The 20702-nt window shown below is 40.1% G+C and overlaps 2 protein-coding genes and 1 long non-coding RNA gene across 5 annotated transcripts in view; 2 read left to right on the forward strand and 1 right to left on the reverse strand.

Annotated features, from left to right (window-relative positions):
• Positions 1-4367, forward strand: part of SLC12A1 (solute carrier family 12 member 1) — a 47853-nt gene extending 43486 nt beyond the window's left edge. Inside the window, exons 25-27 of the mRNA XM_042875766.1 lie at positions 524-659; positions 2602-2669; positions 3688-4367. Coding sequence (XP_042731700.1) covers positions 524-659; positions 2602-2669; positions 3688-3823 — 340 coding nt within the window. The 3' untranslated portion in view covers positions 3824-4367. The remainder of the gene's footprint in view (positions 1-523; positions 660-2601; positions 2670-3687) is intronic.
• Positions 1-10801, reverse strand: part of LOC122182462 — a 61212-nt gene extending 50411 nt beyond the window's left edge. Inside the window, exon 1 of the long non-coding RNA XR_006179813.1 lies at positions 10648-10801. This is a non-coding gene — a long non-coding RNA (uncharacterized LOC122182462). The remainder of the gene's footprint in view (positions 1-10647) is intronic.
• A 108-nt stretch (positions 10802-10909) lies between these two features.
• DUT (deoxyuridine triphosphatase) lies at positions 10910-20293 on the forward strand. Of its 3 annotated transcripts, none has more exons than XM_042875761.1 (7): positions 10910-10970; positions 11434-11596; positions 11949-12040; positions 12936-12980; positions 16706-16780; positions 17719-17789; positions 18652-20293. In XM_042875761.1, the coding sequence occupies exons 1-7, from the start codon at positions 10964-10966 to the stop codon at positions 18706-18708; spliced, it is 510 nt and encodes a 169-aa protein (XP_042731695.1). In that variant the 5' UTR covers positions 10910-10963; the 3' UTR covers positions 18709-20293. The 3 variants fall into 3 exon arrangements, with proteins under 3 accessions (XP_042731695.1, XP_042731696.1, XP_042731694.1); XM_042875762.1 differs by lacking the exon at positions 10910-10970 and adding an exon at positions 11074-11080; XM_042875760.1 differs by lacking the exon at positions 10910-10970 and adding an exon at positions 11090-11147.
• The last annotated feature ends 409 nt before the right edge of the window (positions 20294-20702 follow it).

Here is a 20702-nt window from a genome sequence, read left to right on the forward strand (position 1 = left end):
GGATGATAAACTTCTCCAGATAATCAACAGCTTCAAGAACAAATTAAGAGAGAAACTATGGAAAAGGTGGAAAATGACTACAAATCTGATCTCCATATAACAAAAACTAAAAAAAAAAAACAAAACTAAAAACAAACAACAACAACAACAAACACCCAAAGCTGCAGCATTTCCCTCAACCCCTTGCTACAGGAGATTTATATCGTCTGTTTTTCTATTTCATTACATCTGTGACAGTAAAACTGTATAACCAGGAAAATGCAGCAAATTCTCTGCAATTGTAGCAGGCTAAACACAGTGTTTCATTATCCTCAAATAACCTTTTAGTCATCCTCAAATTACCTTAACATACTGAAGAAGTACAGATAAAACCTGGGGCATAATGCAGCAAAGAACAGTTAAAGTTTTTGCATGTTTTTAAGCCACATTTATAGTCAGCAGGGCCTGCCATACACAGCGTCTACAAAATAAGCTAGCGAGTGCATATCCTGAAGCAAGGCCTCCTTTGTAACTCCTGTTTCAGTTGGAAATTCTTTGAAGAGATGATTGAACCATATCGTCTCCGTGAAAGCTGCAAAGATATAACAACTGCTGAGAAATTAAAGCGAGAGACTCCATGGAAAATTACCGACGCAGAGCTGGAAGCATTCAAAGAAAAGGTAAAGCCTGGCCTACCTTTTTACTCTTGTACCTATTCTTATGCTTCAGACCAGATGTTTTGAGTTATTAGTAAGAAAATGTGAAATACGAGATATGAAATTAGAATCATGACATGAAATAACCTGTATTTGCTATTTGCAAATTGGATTTATGTTGTGAACACTGGAGGTGTGTTATGACTGCATTAATCAGCACTTTGTAACACCTCAGCATGTTTACAAAGTATCTTCAAGGCCAGTGGGAAGCTCTGCCCACATTCAAAGCCAGCCAGATGAAAGCCACTTCTAAACCAGAAGCCAGAGTACTGTGCTAAGCCTGAGCTAATAAGATCTGCTGAGAGGTTTATTGGACAGTTCCACTGTTTAGAGTTTGAATGTCTTAAAAAGAGAACAGTTCAAAACATTAACCACTTTGGGAAATTAGAGTTGAGCCCAGACCCTGCAACCAGCTCTAGGAATTTGCCCAAAAGGCAAGATTTAACATGGATTCTTACTTCAATGGCAGAGCTAAGTTTAAACCTGCCAATAATGCAGGAACTCTCCCACAGTCCGGAGATATTTTAAGGCTGATGCTGGCTAATCCACTGGGTAAACTGGAGACTGGGATGCACTTTAATATTGCTGGAATGCACCCTTCTAGCAGTGATCTGCCAGGCTTCATCAGGCCAGTGCTGACAGGTTATTGAGAAGCATTCATTCTTAAGAGACAAGTTCTGCTGCAACTCTCAGAGAATGAATCTAGGAATCTCATTTATGGCTCCTGCTGGATTAACCTGAGCGCACTTGGAGTTTAGTTATCTCTGCTTTATGGTGCTGGCAACTTCCTCAAGTGGAGCAAGGACTGTGAGTCAGAGCTCAGAGCTGTCAAGGGTCACGGTCTGACATATTAACATAAGCTGAAATCAATGCCGATTTAAGATCACACACCGTAGTACTGACGGCAGCAGCTGGGAAGCAGACTGGCTGCTCACAGTATCACCCTTTTCACAGATTTGATAGCCAGCATAACGTTACGGCAGTCAGCTGCCTGCAGAAAACTTTTAAAAGCACTCAGCATAAATCAAAGGCTGGGAGTCTTTATAACACCTCCATAATAAAAGACTCCCAGATGTAAGCTCTTGTATGCAGAAACAATGACAATGCAACAGGAGCAAAAATAAGTATCAGTACACAAACATTTATATAATGGTTAAGCTTGGTCCTGCCTGGTCACTGACTAAAGAACCAAGAGAAAAACCTCCATGTTTAAAGCAGTCAGCAGTATGATAAAGGCTAAATCTCCATAAAATAAAATCGCAAGGACCTCAAGAGATCATGGAGTCCAACCCCCTGTTAATGCAAGTTCCCTGCAGCATGTCACACAGCTTGGTGTTCAGATGGGTCTTGAACATCTCCATGGAGATTCCACCACTTCTCTGTGCAGCCTGTTCCAGTGCTCCGTCACCCCTTACTGCAACAAAGTTCTTCTACATGTTTGTATGGAACTTTCTGTGTTTGAGTTTTTGGCCATATGCACCACTAGGAGCCCAGCCTCATCCATTTGTAGCCCAGCACTGGCAGATATTGGAATTAATATATTATCCACCATCAAATAATAGTACAAAAGTCTCTGAATAGTTCCCAAACAGCTATATCACACAGCCAAACAAATACTTAAAAACTACATCTGATCCAGACATGGTACTGTGCCAGTACAAAACCAATCTCCATTCCTAGGAAACCTTAAACAGATGGGAATGACTCTGGCCCCTGGGTAACAAGGCAAATCAAGAAGAACATCCTAGGACAGGCTCATATTTTGCCATCTCTGTCGCACTGGGTCACAGAGCAGACCTGGCTTCCAGAGCTGCCAATACAGTAACAGAAAACCTTATGGGCAACAGGAAGGACTGCAGATCACTGGCTGAATCTTTTTCTTTAACCCATGTCTTGATTTAAACAGAGTTATCGCCAAGTTCGTTTGAATGAACTCTTACAAGAGCACTCGAGGGCAGCTAACCTCATTGTCCTGTGAGTAGCAAAGTTTTATCTTTAACTTGGAGAATAAGCTGACGTGAGCAGGGATTCTGGAGTAGATCAACAGAAATACTTGTATTAACTCACTGAGGGGAAAGTTACTTTTTAAGCATATTTTGAGAGCTTAAATCCAGGCTGACAGTTCTCTGGGACTACTCTAAATACGAATCTTTCCTCATACTTCTTCATAGCTTAAAGTAAATCTTTGAAAATGTATCAAAAATGTCATCTTCACACCCCACTCTACATGTCGAGCATTACACCTGCTTACCCACCTGCAGGAAATACTCATTATGCTTCCTTTCCCCTCTTCTCCCTCAAGCTATTAAGAACAAAAAGTGTGAGAAAATATTATTTTGGTTTGCACACAATCAATAGAGTTGTTAGCCAAGACTGAATTCAAGTTATGTGAAACTGAATTAGCTGATGAATTGCATAAAGGAAAATCTCACCAATAAAGATACAGAAACTCATTTTCAAACCAGTTTTCAAAAAGTTTAAACAGTTTCTTAAACGTAGTCCATAAATCAGTATTCCCAATGCAGAGATAAACATCTTTAGCCCACTTAACTGGGTCTCAAAATAGGAGCGATCGTGTCATATTTACCATAAATGGAATCACACATCCAACCTGCCATCTTACGGTATCTACAAATCAGGAGATACTGATGGACTGCAAAAAAGTGCATGCACTGCACTTTTTTTTTTTTATTATTATTTCACTGTGTGTGCAGCTTGATGGTGCTCAAAATGCTTCTTTAGCTATTCGGGGGGAAAGATACTCTCAAGCAGTTCAATTTCACCACAAATAGCCACGTTAAGCCAAGAGTTTGCAAGACTAAGACCTGGTGTTAGCTTTGTGCTCTCTAAGATGAAAATAATCATACAGACTAATTATGAACATTCTGAGTTGCACATGAATAGCCAACACTTTCTGCTTAATATTTAATGAGAATGCATGTCTCCCTTTTTCTTAATAATGTTAATGCTGATTTTCTATCTATCTGAACAGGAGTCTGCCAGTGGCAAGAAAAGGAGTAGTGTCCGATTACCTGTATATGGCTTGGCTAGAAATTCTCTCAAAGAACCTTCCTCCAATCTTAATGGTCAGGGGCAACCACAAGAATGTACTGACTTTCTATTCTTAAATCTGCAAATAAATACTGCTTCCAAATGGCACGGTCATAGTTACTAGCAAACACAAAGCAGAATGAATGAAAATCAAATGCACCAACTTGGAGGAGAGAAAAAAAATTATGGTATCCATTAGGTCAGAGCCATAAAGTGATATAAAGCAAGCAGAATACCCACGACGCTGTTTAATTATAATATTGCCAAATTAAAACCTATGCCTAGAGCAGATGCCTTTACCTAAATTGTAATGCTAATTTAATGCAATGTTAATTCAAATGCTTCTAATTAACTTGCAAACAAAAAAAGTTGCATAGATAACGAGATGGATTCTATATGACAAGAGCTGATAATGAATTTTCAAGCTCTGACATGGACTGGAATGTATGATTGCAATAACTAAAGGTGGTATGTAAATTTCAAAAGGAAATTAGTGAGCTACTAAATATTCAGACAATTTTTGCTATGAATGTTATGAGTTAAGAAAATCTGAGATTATACTTCGGGATAATATATACAGTGATTCATGCAAGTGATTAGATAACAAAATAAATTTGATTAGCTGAGTTGAATTGAGTTATTCTTTATTTATATAAAGTTTTACATAGTTTCATATTTCCTCGACTTTCTAAATAATACTCATTATACATCAACTTGAAGTAAAATAAGTCCATTAAGCTGTGCATTTTTCTATTTTCTATTCTGCACCATTATAGCACTTCATCATTTCAGCTGTCAATAAAAGTAGATTCTCCTTTTAATGGGGAAAGCTATATCCAATGGGTAAGCATTATTTGAATTAAAGACCATGAAGGAGTGCAGCTCCTCTAGAGAGCTTAACAGAAATCTAAGCCCCAGGAAAGCCAGCGGACCCTGATTTTCTCTAAATGCTCATCACAAAGCAGGCCTCAGACCCCATCTCTGCTTGAATTATGAGAACATAACTTGCGGAGGACCTAGCGCTTCATCTCCAAAAACACCAAACGCTTGATATTCATATTTTTCAAGTTTAGCAGCAGCAATTCAGCAGAACATGGTAATATAGTCCAATAATCCATGTTTTATTTTCTCCAGCTATTGAAGGCATAGTATGAAATACTGATATTTTCTCCCAATGCTCTTCCTTTGCCCCTTCTTACACATTTACAACCAGGGTGAAGGATCACTTTGCAGTTTAACTGCAGGACACAGATATATGAGTTTCCTGGATACAATAAGACTTCTTCACAGCTCTGAGCAAACCAAACCTCAAATTCTGCACTTGCAAAACATGGAAATTATTTCCATCCTTCACACTGACATTAGCAATACTAAAGGAGCTTGCTACATGCTGTCAGGTCCTTCTGCATTTGTAGAATTGCAATGGCCACCACCCTGTCGGTCTCTCACTGCAGACAATAAGCAGATATAATCTAAAAACAAGTTTTTAGTGAGGCTCTAATTAGACCTTCTGCAAGAGCCTCTTACCACAAGACACAGAAGGTAGATGAGCAAGGATAGCTTCCTAAATATTCTCAACTACTGCAAATTCTCAATCAATGGGGAACATCGCCCCAAGCTGATGGCAGGGACCTAAGAAGATCTAAAAAGAGAAAAATCACAATACACATTAGCAATGGCACTTTCAGTACTATATGCACCTTCTCTACAAACATCGCTGTGAGCATTGCAAAAATGAATCCCAAGAGGTTCATTTCTAAATGAGCAGCCATCAAAAACTAAGTACTGCCAGACACATCAATGTAAAACTCCTTGCTCAGACTACAGAGATAAATTAAAGACGTATCCACACCGCAGTGCTGTGGAATTTACAACCAGCAACGCAAACGCACAACAGTGCTTTACCATCTTAAAGTGAAGCATTATTTCCACAAATTGACAAGTCATTTCAACACAGCAGTTTCCAAGGAGCTTCCACTACATCGTCCTCACAGTATTTTTTAACACGTTTGCACAATTAATGTGCTGAAAATGCTAATTATGAACTCTCGAATTGCAACTTGCAAAATTTTATCAGTCCAGCTCCCTTCCCACTCTGAAACAGATACTTCCATTTTTTTTAGCATACATTATGCATAAAACAACTGCTGAATTTTAATCACTATGTTAGTAACTGAATTTTAATTACACATTTGACAACTCTAGGAAAAAAAAGTGGCTCTAAAACTGTCTAGCACATTTTGAGCATACACCACACTACCAACTCAACACATTTTTATAACCTAGCGTTGATTTGATCAGATACAACAAAAGCAAGCATTGATAAGGTGACCAAAGATATGCAAGATGGAAAACACCCTTCTACGAAGCAAGAGCAAAAATATTCTGAAATTTCTTCAAATGCACATCCTACACTTCAGACAGCTAAGCTACAGCCTAAGGGCTCAAACATACGGCTCAGCCACTCGTGGAGGTTTATGAATGGGCAAATTTACTGTGCTGCTCCTGTCCGAAAGGCAGATTCGTTACCCGGTGTGCAGTAAGCCAGCCTCACACACACAGCTGAGATACTGACTCACTGAGAACTGTGCAAGTTTGGGTGCCATGTGATCTTCCACAAAGCTAGCACACTCCAGGGTATTTGCAGCACTTCTTTATACCTGTTGTTATCACTTGACCACCACCCTGATACAGGCTCCAGTCTTCAGTGGATCAGTTAAAGATAGGGCTCATCTCCCTATCCTCAGGCTAACTAGCTGTGCTAATTAACTACACGCGTTCTGAAGATGTTCCTATCTTCAAATACAAGTTTAGTCACCTCACTGTGATTAAGAGTTGCTCTTCTTAATCGCTTCAGCAGTTTCAAGTAGAGAAAAGTACGTATTTTCTATATCTAAGGATTCATATACAAAGATTCACACAAAGTTTAGTTCTTACTGACAATTCCTTCCTTTGAGAATTACCTAACAATATAGGTTATATCAATCTCATACTCTCCAAAGTTTGGTTAATTAACATCAAGCAACACTTAAGATACACACTTCAATACAACATATAAACAGACAAAAGCTAACACTACCAGAAAGGCAGCTGCTGTGACTTTCATAAATCAGAAACTTAAATCAGGAAACCAGGAAGCCAACCATTTGAATACCTGTCAAACCTCTAAGCAGTACTGTCTTTTTGAACCTCGTGCAATACTTTTGCCTGCTTCCAAACTTCATCCAAATCTGTAGAAGTTTTACCACTTTGGTCTACATATAAGCAACAGCAACTTATATTAATTACTGTACAACTCCCTCCTTTTGGGGCAAACAACATACCTAGAGCCATTCTATTTCAGAGGGCTTCCGTTCCTGCTTGAGATATTTCTTTCTGTGGTGCATAAACAGCACCCGTTGTTGTATTTTGAATTACTTCTACAGTGGCTGACATATTCGTGATTCCCTTTTCCAATTCACTCACCCCTAACAAAGGAATAAATCATAGAGCAAAGGAGTGGAACGCACTGGACCTCCCAATTAAAAGATTCCCACTCCTTTGTCATCACCAACTGTAAAATTTGTCCCAACACACAAGTTTCTCCAAGATATATTAGCTAATGAAATTCCCTGCTCAGCATGTTCGAGAAGATGAGCACAATCCCAGCAATTGCTCTTATTAGCAATTTGAATTGCCTTTTGGATTATTTTACAAAACAGATCCCAATCCCTTGGGTTCCCTGGTTCCATACATTCCCCTTAGTTTTCTGTATCCCCCAAAGGTAACGGAGGAGCATTACTCCATTAGTTCTTTCATTTATTTCTTTAAATGAAACTGTATAACTAGAGAATTAAGTAAAATATAAAATGAGTAAAATCAGTTACAAAAGCAAAACTGATATTGCCTGAGTAAAGTCTACTCCTAAAAAGGTATTCAAACTGCTCCAAGGGCAGCTTATGTATTTCTCCTGATTTTTAGCTTCGGGAATTGATTCCTCAGCTCCCCATTTTTCCTGTGGATCTGCTATCTCCTGCTGTAATGTACCCAACAGTTAATCCCTTTTACTTTCACCACAGTGCTTGCTGCTAGGAGTACCAGACAAGGTCCCTTCTCAGAAAAAGGTTCATCTTTCTGAGATCAGTTCTCACACTTCCAAGTCACTTTTTTTTTTTTTTTTTTTTTTTTTTTTTTTTTAAAATCAAAGCCTACATACCCTACTCTTAGGCATCCATGTGTCTGACCAAATACAAAATGCTGGCTAATTACCAAACAAAATCAACAAAATGAAAGCCTCTTATTCTGCCCTGACACTGTAAGGTCAGTATCTCAATTTAAGTGTCACTTATCACCCCAGCAAGTGAGAGGATTTGATGGAATCCCCTAACAAAAGGCCAGTGGGCTCTGAAGTCCCATCAGTCCCCCGTCTCGTGCTGCTGCAAGTCAGTACAGGCAAAGCCTCTCAGCTGTTGCACCTGGATCTTTAGAAAACTGTTGTCCAAAAAGTCCCAGTGTGCAGTAAGCCAACCTCACACACACAGCTGAGATACTGACTCACTGAGAACTGTGCAAGTTTGGGTGCCATGTGATCTTCCACAAAGCTAGCACACTCCAGGGTATTTGCAGCACTTCTTTATACCTGTTCTTATCACTTGACCACCACCCTGATACAGGCTCTGGCCTTCCATGGGTCCATTAATGATAGGACTCATCTCTCTACCTGACTTAACTAGCCATACTAATTAACCACACGCGTTCTGAAGATGTTCCTATCTTCAAATGCAAGTTTAGTCATCTCATCATCGTTTAGTCATCTCATCTCTCCTCTACTTAATCACCCTACCAGTTTCAAGGAGTGCCATCCTGACTTATATCTAAGTACATATTTGCTATATATCTATGGAAACACAAAGATTTTACGATGATTAGTTCTTACTGACAACACTATTCTCATTGCATCTTTCTGGCAAAACAAAATATGACAGTTAACCTTCATTCTCAGAAAGCATGGACATACCTCATCCTTTCTCATTTTTGTACAATTCTGCATGGTATTTCAAATTCATCTTTAAGGCAAAAGCAGTTTTGGCAACTGGTAGCCTTCAAGTGACAGACATGGCAACAGGTAGTGTGATTAATTCTGAAATTCCAGATATGGTGCACACAGCTACACAGTTTAGCTAAATTGGGTGGGGTGGTGGGGCCACTTGGCAGAGTGTAGCCATGCAGCCAGCAGTGCTGCGAGAACGCCGCACGCTACCTCAGCTGCTGGGAAACACAGAGTACAGAGCTGTGCCAGTGTAACCACAACCAAATGCAACAGATTTTAGCTTGCATTCTCCACAAATAATAAAAGCAACAATTCACACAATTACGCCATTGCTGGCATTTCATCAGAGGAATTTTAGTTTCAAACAAGGCACTAAGGTTGTTCTGGAACGGCACTGACAAAGTTCTACAGCCCTCTGCACAGTACAGCAAAACACAAGATCAAAAATAAACTTAATTGCAAATAAACTCCCCCACAGCAGCCTTTTAAATTACACATCTTAATCACTGAGAGAGAGGCAGCTATTTTAAGTGAGACAGGAATGAATGTAAGGAAATCTCTATTTTAAAGGCATCTTTTTCTCCTAATAAAAATGCTCGTTCTAACACCAAAACTTCAGTGCAGAGAATTTTACGGATTACTATCCATAAAAGAAGCTGGCATCTCTTTCTGTGTACAAGAAAGCAGCCTCCACTCTTTTAGGGAAAAGGCAGATAATTTCAGTTTATCTCACTATTACTCTTCAAAGCCAGAAGGACATGCCTAACAGAAAGGCACAAGTCAGCAGTCAAGAATGCAGAAATGTTGACCAAATGACTGCTTATCTCCTGAGCAAACAGCACAATCCCAGTACTGAGGCTAATCTGCCACACTTTAAGCAGTGATCGGGAAAAAAAAAGCGTTGGGCAGTTGAGAACTTTCTCCTGATGACAACAGGACCTCTTCCACATTATGCACAGAGCTTCAGGCTACCTTAGCTGCAGGCAGAACTGAGCCCACCCCATGCCTTCACTACAATGCAGGATGTAGTTGTAATCATTGTGAAGTTTTACTTGCATAAATAACCACTTATAATTAGGCGTTCATTTGATAGAACTTAGAAATCCAGTTAGCTTTCAATTTGCCAATTATATCAGAAGTCAGATATTCTAAGCTTTTTTCACACATGTCTATGACACACAAGCATTCTCTTTCAAACCGTGCACATTATTGAAACTAAAAATGCTGAACGGCAATAAAGAAACTCCACATTTGCATGTTTTTCTGAATACTGTTTTTCACAACCGACCAGCAGCGTGCAACAATGATTTCACTGCCACCTGGCTGCATTTAGGAACTGTAACAGCAAGAACAATCACATACACTTGATCTCATGCAGAGATGAAATCCAAAGTGACCAGGCACAGGTATTGTAGCCAAAAATCCTGCAGGAATCACTTCCACATCAGGAAAGCTTAAAGAAGGCTCCGAGGGAAAATCTCCTCATGGCCTTCCAGTATACTTCAGGGGAGCTTATAAGCAGGAAGGGTAGCAACTTTTAATAGTGATAGGACAAGGAAGAATGGCTTTAAACTAAAAGAAGGCAGCTTGGGATTAGATGTGAGGGAAAAGCTCTTCACTCAGAGGGTGGTGAGGCCTGGGCATGGGCCGCCAGGAGCCGTGGGTGCCCCATCCCTGGAGGCGCCCAAGGCCAGGCTGAGTGGCTCTGGAAGCTGAGCTGGGGGCACACAGCCCGTGGCAGAGGCTGGGGGGGCTGTAGGGTCCTCTCCAATCTAAGCCTTTCTATGACTGTGTGTGCGAACTCAGGCAAGTCCTTTAGAAAGGGTGGTACGGGTGGAGTGATTATCACAACTAAACACCCCGAAATCTCACCAGAGCCGTGCTTAAGCTGAGACACGCGGGCAGCCATGACAGCAAGGGGTTTTCCTATCTGCAGCCTCCTCAGGAGAGCAGCTTTATGCCCCGGCAGAGCGAGGCGACCTGAACCGCTCCCGCCCCACGCAGGCACACCGCTCGGCGCAGCCCCTCCGACTCTGCCGGCTGGCTCCTCCCGCCGTGCACCCGCCATCGCTTCCCCCGGCAACGCTGCGAGCCACGCGGGGTCCGCCCAGCCCTGCGCGGCGCCGCCCCTCCTCGTCCCGGGGAGCCCCGCGCCGTTGTGCCGCTGCTGGGGCCCCCGCCACGCCCCATGGCAGGTACGGCCCAGGCGTAGGAGCAGTGGGGCCGCGGACACCCCCGCTGCGCCCCGGGAGGCTGTGACCGCCGGACGGCGGCAGGAAGCACAGCCGTCCTGACGCGTTCCGCTGTCCGTATGGCGTCCGCCTTGAGGCACGCCTTGCGCCTCAAACAGCTGCTACGGCCCCGCTGGCGCAGTAAAGCGGGGGGGAGGGAGGGGGGCGCGAAAGGGGACCGCGGTCTGCCTCAGCGCACCGCTCCGCCCCTCGCTCTGCCTCGCTCGGCGGGGAGCGCATCTGGGCGGGAACTCACAGCGGGAGGGCCCTCGGGGAGGTGGGCTGTTGGGAGGGGTCGGGCGAGGCCACTCCAACCGGCGGGGGGTTCGGTGATCGGGACTCACCTCCGCCTGCTGTGGGCGCTGCTGCTTTTTCGCGCGTTTTTTTGCTTCAAAAGCTCGTTTCCCGCCTTCACCCCCTCGTGCAGCTATGCCGTGCTCCGAGGCCGCTCTGCAGCCATCCCCCAGCAAGAGGCAGAAAGGCTCGGCAGTCGGGGAGCCCTCCGCTCGGCTCCGCTTCACCAAGCTGTCTGAGAATGCCTGCGCTCCGTCCAAGGGCTCTGCGCGAGCCGCGGGCTACGACTTGTACAGGTGAGGGAGGGGCCGCGCCCCGAGTCCGCGGTGATTTCAAATTAAACTTGCGTGCTTTATGTCTCTTAGCAATTAAAAGCAGATAAGAATAGCAGCCTCATGATTACGCTATCCAAATGACGGTACGGAAAGCTAGCGCCATCAAAAAGAGATTATCTCGTCTGTAAGGATCTGCATTCGGTATCGTCGGTCTATAAGCGTTTCTTGTACGATAAGCTCACGATGGTAGGTCGTGCTGCCTGCCACAGCCCAGCAGGAGTAATTCTTAATAACTTTGTACCTTGAGATACAGCATTTACTATTATTTTTTTTAAGGATTCTATATAAACTAGTATTTCTTCCCACAACGCAGTGCCTATGACTACATCATCCCACCCATGGAAAAGGCTGTCGTGAAAACAGACATTCAGATTGCCCTTCCTGCTGGATGCTATGGCCGAGTAGGTAAGCAAACAGGCTATAAAAAAAGCTGAGATCTCATACCAGGGAGGTTTGGAGCTGCCTTTACATTTAGGTTTTGCTTTCAGAATTACTCTACACACATAAAAAAGTTCACATGCCTATGTAATTATTAAGCCCCATGCTAGAGAGCTGCATCCTGCCTACAGCTTTGTGTGTGATGTGATTGATCACTGATTATTTCCCTGCAGTTTTATAATTAAGAAGGTGAAGACCAAAAGGTAAGGGGCATATGGAAAACACACAGGTTGTTTAAAAATTGGTCCTGAGGTTAGAACCTCATCTAATAGACTACTTTTAGTGACAATCATAGAAAGCCTGTCAGAAAACCCATACAAGATATTCTACCCCGGTGAAAGGAAATACTCAATTTGCTGTGCTCTTTCTTTTAAAAAGAGAGTGTTTATGCATTTATTTTATCCTAAACAAAGAAAATTTTGAAAACAATAACATTTAAGCATCTCATCAAAGTAGACCAAGGAATATAAAAAGCCCACACATAGTTTATCTGTATGCCGTGTTCTTAGTAAACTGTCAAATATTGTTTTCAATCATAACTAGAGTGGACTGCCAGAATAGTCCTTTAAGATCAGTCCAGAACAGTGGATAACATCCTATTCCAGCATTCTTTGAAGAAACCTGTTCTGTATTTGGTGGTCTAATCAAGGATGAATTTGAATCATCCAAAGGTGTCAATTTTACTGTAGTCTGTAGCAGCTGGTTTTGTTTGTATATACAATAATATCTATAGCCTTTCCTCTAAAGTCACATTTATTTTTGATAGACTGTGGGAACAGTTCCTGCTAACACAACTTTGTACAAACACACTAATCTATAAGTATCTCGTATTGCACTTACAAAAATAATTCTTTTTTTCTAGCACCACGTTCTGGTTTAGCTGCAAAGCACTTCATAGATGTTGGTGGTAAGATTTTTTGTTATTTTTACTATAACTTTGTAAATTTTAATTGCAAAATGCCCTAATTTCATATAGGTGTAAAATAGTGCTAGCTTCACTAGCTGTCTGGCAAAAGGAGAGAATCTGATTAATTCCACAGAGACTCAACAAATCACAGTTGGTTTAAAACTTGATGAGTTACAAGATACTATAAGGCTACTATAAGAAAATCATTGATAATGATCTTGTAAGCAATGTCTGACAAATTATATTTTGGTTTAGGCTTTAAAGATTACTTTTAGTCTGTTTTTCTTCATTTTCACTGAAGAGTTATGCATGATTTTTTTTCTGGTCTGGTGTAAGATTTGAATTAATTTAAATGAAGGCATATAGAATTCCAGCTCTAACTTTGTAAATTAAAGTCTGAAAGTGAAACAAAAAACCTACTTCCTACCAGGGTGCTCTACCACCATTATTGTAAAACAACTTTTTCCTTAAGTCTCCCTTCTTATAGTTTCAAAACATTTCCTCTTGTCCTGCCACAGCAGAACTCACTGAGGAGTCTGTTCCTTCTTTCTTGTTGCCCCCCCCCCCCCCTTAGATACTGAAAGGTCTCCCAGAGCCTTCTTATTTCCAGGTTGAACAGCCCCAGGTAGTTTAACCTATCCTCATAGGGGAGGTCACATCCAGCTTGCCTTCCACCAGTCCCCCATGTCCTCTTCAGAAGAGCTGTGCTCAGTTCTTTTGTCACACGGCTTGTAGCGATAGTGAGACATTGACACAACCCAGGTGTAAGTACTGAGCGACTTACAAGCTCAGACTAGTACTGAATGATGCTTAGCCTGTATTTGCTAACAGGCAGGATTAACTCTGGATATTAGGGATGGTAACTGCAGGCATTGTTCTCTGATGCCAGGCTAGCCATAAAGCAGAGGCAACTCTAAGTAAATTTAGAGTTGCTGCAGAACTCTTTATTGGGTTTGCTTTGTGGCACATGAAAGACTGGCAGTATCTGCTGTATGCCTCTGCTATCAGGTTAAAGCAGAGCATCTATGCCAGCTTTATGTTATTTAGGCTTTATGTTATATCAGAATTATTTTAGGCCTCCTGGTGTTTTTAGGCTTTCCTGAGTAACCAAAAAAACAAACAAACAAAAAAAAACCTAACATGGGAATCAAAGCTTCTCCATTCTATACCCAAAACACCATAGTATACATCATCTACTGTAGTGTGATTCTTACAGATAATATTTCTAAATTTTTTCTCCACTTTTATGAAATAAATATATGTTCTCTTGTAACGCTATAATATAATGAAAAGCACAGCAATAATAGCAAGTTAACAAAGTCCTTGGCTGCAGGAAGTAAGGATTAGCCCAGATACTGCAGCCACGGACACAGAAACAAAGGAAACAATCTACTTACCCTCAAAAGACCTCAAGGGAAGGCAGGAATCTTCAGCAAGACCCCCTTGCCTCCACTGCCAACCCTTAAATGAGGTCTGGGAAGGGGTGGATCCTTGCTGCACCCCTTCCAGTTACTCAGATGCATTGCATTTCATTGCATGCACCTGAGCTCCCCTGGGTTGGCCCTGCCTTCCCACCAGGTGCTCAATCACTGGTTCAGGCCATGACTTAGCATTTCTGCTACACCTCTGTAACAATCTTTCCAATCCAAAAGTTAGACTAGGAAGTGCTTGAAGGAAATAAACAGTGCTTAGCAGGATGACTTGCACTCAGTTTGTAAAAAAAAAAAAAAAAAACCGCTTAAAAATAATGAGTGAAATTATTACTGACAGTAGAGGACTTCTGGAAAAACAAAATCAAACCAGTTATAACATTTTAATTGTCCTTCCCAAGTACTTCTGTCACAATGAAAGCCGTTATCCATTTAAGGAAAAATACACAATAAGAAGTCCTGCAGATCATTGGGTTAGAGAAAAAAATAAGGGATCATGCGAGAACACATTCAGAATTCACATCTGTTAGGTGTGGATGCTTTCCCAACAGATGACATGCCAAACTTCTGACAGAGTAAGACCATATGTCACACTGCCAGTTCTAATGCACAATTTTTCCAAAAATGACTTAGATGATTTCCACCCAGTACACATATTTTAGAACAGCCTTGGTGCTCAGCAGTGCATATAGTTACTGCAACTTGCTGTTCTGGAATAATAATGCCAAGAGAGAAAACTTTTGGATACCACGTTTTGCCAGCATGCCCAAAATACTGAATTTCTGTTCAGGTGTTTCTGTAATAAAAATAGTGTAGTTTAAACTCAAAATCTAGATGGTGGTGGTGGTTAAATTCAGTAAGACCAATTGAGTATAATATGTGAAGAGAAAATCTTTGGAAGGCAATTAATTTCAGAAAATCTCTACCCGGATTTGAATCAATCGTAACTTTGTAAATATCACAGCCATTCAGCACAGCACTTAGAGTAGTAGTTTTGGCCACAAAGATTTTTTTTTTTTAAAGTTATTTCTTAATAATAATGGTTTTCAAGTCTGATTATATCATATATTATTGTTCTGTTTATATTAGATGTACAGCTGAGGAAGATTATCCTTCCTCTCTGTATTCTCTGGAAAGCTTTCATCCTCAGAACTGAGTGGGAAGTGCAGTTCTTGCCTGCTAGAGAACAAGTCTGAAGCAGTATGTAGATTCATTACAAATGTAGTTTACTTTATAGCTAAGCTTACAAAATTTGAATGCTTAGTGAAAGCTTTTCTCCCTCTGGTGAATAATACAAATGACTTAATGCCACTGACTTCAGTTTAAGCACTAAAATATTCATCAGTCGTTTCTATCTTGAGTATCGCACAGTTTTCAATTCCTAGAGAGCTAACCTATCTGTCTTTTTACACATCATTTCATTTTTGGGGGGCTAGATCATCGTCCCCAGTGGTAAGCTTGCTGAAACAAAGAAGGACGCCTGAATTCTGACGCCTGATGCCTGAAGTGACATTTACAAAGTAATTGAGAATTTCTCAAATGAAAGGAAGTAAAAGTAGCCAGAGCTCTTTCAGAGAGCAATGCTAAGGTCTAGAATTTCTTGTAGATGCTGCTGCTAAATATAAAAGCTAGCTTTTACTTACATCTTTCTTTGTTGGCAAAAAAAGGTATAGTGCCTGAGGAGCTGTGTTTTACTGAAGTCATTTGGCAAGATTCAGTGGTGCTCAAGCTCTTCTCACATACAACGTATCTGTTAAACCTGCATATTGGACAGGAAAGGATGGAGAGGGCTGCTCAACAGTCATTCAGCATTTGCAGCAAGATCTTTATGTAATTGGCACTTAATTAACTGGTGCCTGGTCTAAAATAAATAAAAATTGCCACTTTCAGGTCCAGAGACATACAGTAATGTAATGAACAATATATAATGCAGTATTTTCACACAGTTGAAGAAACTAATAAAAACCCTCAAGTGTCTATTGTTAAGTATATATGATCAGTAATAAACCTTCAAGACGTAGTCATACTACAACTTTCTTTGGCATTTATAGTCTCTATGGGTAGTATTTTGTATGTATGGTACCTGGAATGTCTAGGAAGGACATGTAACTTTGTGTAAGCAGACTTCAAAATACGTTGAATGCATTGAAAATTGGACCCTGTGTTTAATTGTGCATGAGCAGCATAAAGTGTACCAGCATGAGGTACTGCAGTTGTTACCAATGTAAACTTGTGTTGTTTAAAATAGTGGCAATGTTTATTAATTGGATATCTCTTAATTTTTCCATCTATCAGCTGGTGTTATTGATGAGGATTACAGGGGAAACGTTGGCGTGGTGCTCTTCAACTTTGGCAAGGAGACTTTTGAAGGTAAGCGTCAAGCTAAGCAAAGCCTGTTTTTAGACTTCTGGTGGGAAATGAGAAATTAAGTTTTCTTTCAAAATCTGTGAGATGGCAGTTTTATCTGAGACCGTTTTTACAGTTAACAAAATCTTGGCAACTTAACAATGTCCTATTAAGGAAATCTGAAAAGTTTGCACTCCTAGTAAATGAACCAGTGTGCAGAAAAGAACTACTTAGCTAACCTTCAGATTCCTTTACTGAAGGTTAAACCTTCCAGATGACCTTTACTGAAATGCAACTTTGTATTAGGATTCTTTCTTTATCAACAATAAACAATTTTGAGATAAAAACTTCTCTGTGATTCTGAGAAACATGAATAATAAAGAATGATTTTCCCTTAATCGTGCTCTCCCTTCCCAAATGCATCGGTTTAAGCTTCAGGACCCAGTTAAAATATTGCCAATATTTTTACAACTTTTTCTGCAACTTCACAGCACAAGCCTGTTAAAAAACTTCTGTGAATCAAGCTGGGTACTAGCCATAGATTTTTTTTTCCTTTTATCCATTCAATTTTTTGTTATTTTTTTTCATAGAGTAATAGAATCCCCAGGGATTAGAATATAGAATGCCCCAGGGAAACAAGTTTTTAGATTGAATCCACACAAGAGCTACATCATACAAGCAACTATCTGAGTCTCTGTAGTATTTATGCACAACAGTGCTTAGGATGCCTTGGTATAGCAGCAGGAATGAGGGGATTTCCCTTAAACTGCTATTGCTGCTGGAACTTCACGTAAAAGGGCTAAGCACAGTTTATCACAGCCTGTATTTGTCTGGGGTTTCTAATATTTGCTGAACTAAATTTCGAATAAGTATTTTATTACATTCTGAAACTCTTGGAAAGAGATCATCTAAACTTGTATGGATTTTTTTAAGGAAATAATAATAATTTAACTTCTTTGTAGTTAAGAAAGGAGATAGAATTGCCCAGCTCATCTGCGAACGCATTTTCTATCCTGAGCTAGAAGAAGTTCAAGTAAGTTGCCAAAGGGAAATATTTGCTTGTTTTCAACAACTAGTAGTTTAAGATAGTTGTAGATAAGATGGAATTTCTGCTTTAGGTAAATACTTTGCTTTAAAACTATTCTAACTATTAAGCCGTGATTCTGTTACTTTTTATGCAAAACCCTTTATGCTTCGCATGCATTATTTTATTTTTTTTTTTATTTCAAAGTTTTTCACAAATAGCAAGTAGGTGAGAAATGCTTCAGTGTATGCTAGTTTGTAGTCTCTCAGTGTGGGATTTATTTAAGCTTTTACGGAAGGTATTGAGAACTGACTCATAAAATATTTCGGTTTAGTTCGAGTTACTGACAGTTCTGATCTACTGTGAGAAGCCAAGTACGCAGGTCACTCTGAAAGCAATGCCTCCTATGTACTGCTGTGGAAACTACAACAGATACAAAGAGTACAATAACACTGGTTGATAGAGCAAATTCTCACCTGCAAAACATCATTGTTCAGCATAGTTATCACCATTTTTGACAGTGATGAATAAGACGCTGCATGCTGCGCTTACAAAAATCTGCACTAGCAGAATGACCACTGCTGAAATGCACCACCTGCTGCCTCACTGTGCTGGCATGCTCTTTGACTGCCCCTCTGCTGCCATCAGTGACACAGCAACAAAACGTAAAGGCAAGCTGGTGGGAAGGTTCAGCCTCCACTGCCCTCCCACCAACGTCTGCCTCTGATGTCATGAGCCAACATAATAGCAGGCGTAACTTTCAGGGCAGCCCTTGTACGTGCACTGTCTGCATGATAAACAATACTGCTTATATGGGAATTGAAGGCAAGTTAAAACTCTAAACAAGCTTGTTACAATTGTTGTCTTTCAGACTCTAGATGATACAGAACGTGGTGAAGGTGGCTTTGGTTCTACTGGAAAGAACTGAAAATGATTTGAATGTGCTGTCTATTGCTTTTTTATTGTTCTACTTCTAAATTTTCATTTGAATTGGATATAATATTTTGAATTACTTGGTCTATTAGTTGCTTTTTAAAAATATTTTGTCCTCATTAATATTTGTGTTAACCTCCTGAAAGAAAGCTTTTGTGTGTATCAATATTTTGTACCAAGAGTTTACTTTGTACAGAGATAGCAATAATATGTGTATTGATATGACTTCCTCCTGTAATCCCTAAATTAGAATATGGTGAAGATATTCAATATTGCGTCTCCTATGACTTGTCAAAAATGGTTGTTTCAAAGGTAATGTTCTAATTTTGATCCTTATCTGGTTCTCAGATAGCTATTTTTTCAGCTCACTAGATAAAGAGCAGGAATATGGGATGTAAAGGATATATTACAACTCATCTGGAAATTAATATAGTAAATAAATGCTGTGAAGCATGCTGCTGTTCACTGTTCATGAATAAGGTACTGTATGGAAGAACACACTGTTTTGATGATTCAGAATCAAACCTTTTTTCTCCAGTTGGAGTATTTAATCCATTTTGACCAGTTAACAAAACCTTTTGGAATGGATCCTAGTGGCAAGGTAGAACTTTGTAGACCCAGATGTTCACAGAATTCTCCTTGCTGGTCTTGGGTCACTGTTTTTTTTGTCCTTGTTTTGCATCCTTTTCTACTACTAGCCATTTCCAGAGTTTGGCACATCATGATGTTGTCCCACTACCCTGAAGAGCTGAAAAACAAAGATGACAGCATTCTAATTCCATTATCCACAGTCATTACTTTGACTTGGCAGTGGTGAAACTGCAAGTACATCTTTGACCAGGGTAAAAACCTTTCCCCTTATGTGCATTACCTGCTAAGCAGTGCTTCTTTTCCCTTAAAGCCTTATCACAGCATTGTTGTATGTATCTGTATATACAGCCTTACCATGCCAATGTTGTGAGTGAGAAGCACGTCACGTTAGTAAGGTTCTAAATCTGTTGCAAAAATGATCTTGATATTAAGCATCTTCCCTTTGTAATCTGCCAGAAAGGATCTTCAGTTACCAAAGACTATTTAAATATCTTAAAATAAGAATAAATCCTTTTCTGTAAACCCATTTCTTCTTGCTGGAGTTTGATAGTAAGTTTTGCTGCTCCTCTTCCCTCCTAGCAAAAACAAACAAACAAAACAAAAACAAGATCTTGTTAACATTAAAAATTTGGCATGTTTGAGAATTTTTGTGTAGGCAGAAAGAAGAAAGGACTGGTAGATGCATTGATGTTCATTACTTCATTTGAGATCTAGCCTATCTAAATTAAATAGTTGTGAATTACTTTGTGCATAAAGCTGGTTTCGTGTGTCATTGACTGGATGACATTAGGCCAAGTCATTCCACAAGAAGCTAGAAATATGCATCAAGTCTTACATTGAATACATCTACCTATACAGGTTCTTTTCTCCAGAATCTTCCCAAGGAGTAATTCCCAATGTCACTGTATGCGTGGCACTGAAGAAAATTGAAAGCTCTGAAGCAACTTGAAAGTAAAAATGCTGTACAAAATATATATATATAAAATAAATATGTTGTTGGTCTGCTCTATTATCACTAAAAAGGTTCAAACAGAGCTATTAAAGTCTATACTGTTAATTACTGGTTATATGTAGAAAGGACACATCTTCAAGAAGAGTTGTCTAAAATTTGAGGAATTGTACAGCTGTGTACTTGGAACGTGAAGCTTTTCTATTAGAAGATATTTGGGTGAGGAATTCCTACCTGCAGCAGAAAGTGGCTTTTTCCTGTAGAGAAAGGAAAGGGACACGACTAGCTAACAGTCTGCCTTCTTTTAGAAATGAATTTGACTTGTTACAAATCAGAGAATAGAAAAATCTGGCCTTGAACTCCAAGTGAATTGGGTGGAAAAGCCTAACTTGAATTTAGATAATTGGGTCTAGATTCATCCCTATGAGTTGGCTTCCATTTTGAGGTGT

Source organism: Lagopus leucura, unplaced genomic scaffold (assembly GCF_019238085.1).
Source record: "Lagopus leucura isolate 7727_CA_CO unplaced genomic scaffold, USGS_WTPT01 Super-Scaffold_100015, whole genome shotgun sequence".
Classification (NCBI taxonomy): Eukaryota; Metazoa; Chordata; class Aves; order Galliformes; family Phasianidae; genus Lagopus; species Lagopus leucura.

What these genes read in the sequence shown, in the direction of transcription:
- DUT (XM_042875761.1), top strand. An exon ending in GCGGGCTACGACTTGTACAG is followed by an intron (nt 11,597 to 11,948) that starts GTGAGGGAGGGG and finishes CCCACAACGCAG; the next exon opens with TGCCTATGACTACATCATCC. An exon ending in GCACTTCATAGATGTTGGTG is followed by an intron (nt 12,981 to 16,705) that starts GTAAGATTTTTT and finishes TCCATCTATCAG; the next exon opens with CTGGTGTTATTGATGAGGAT.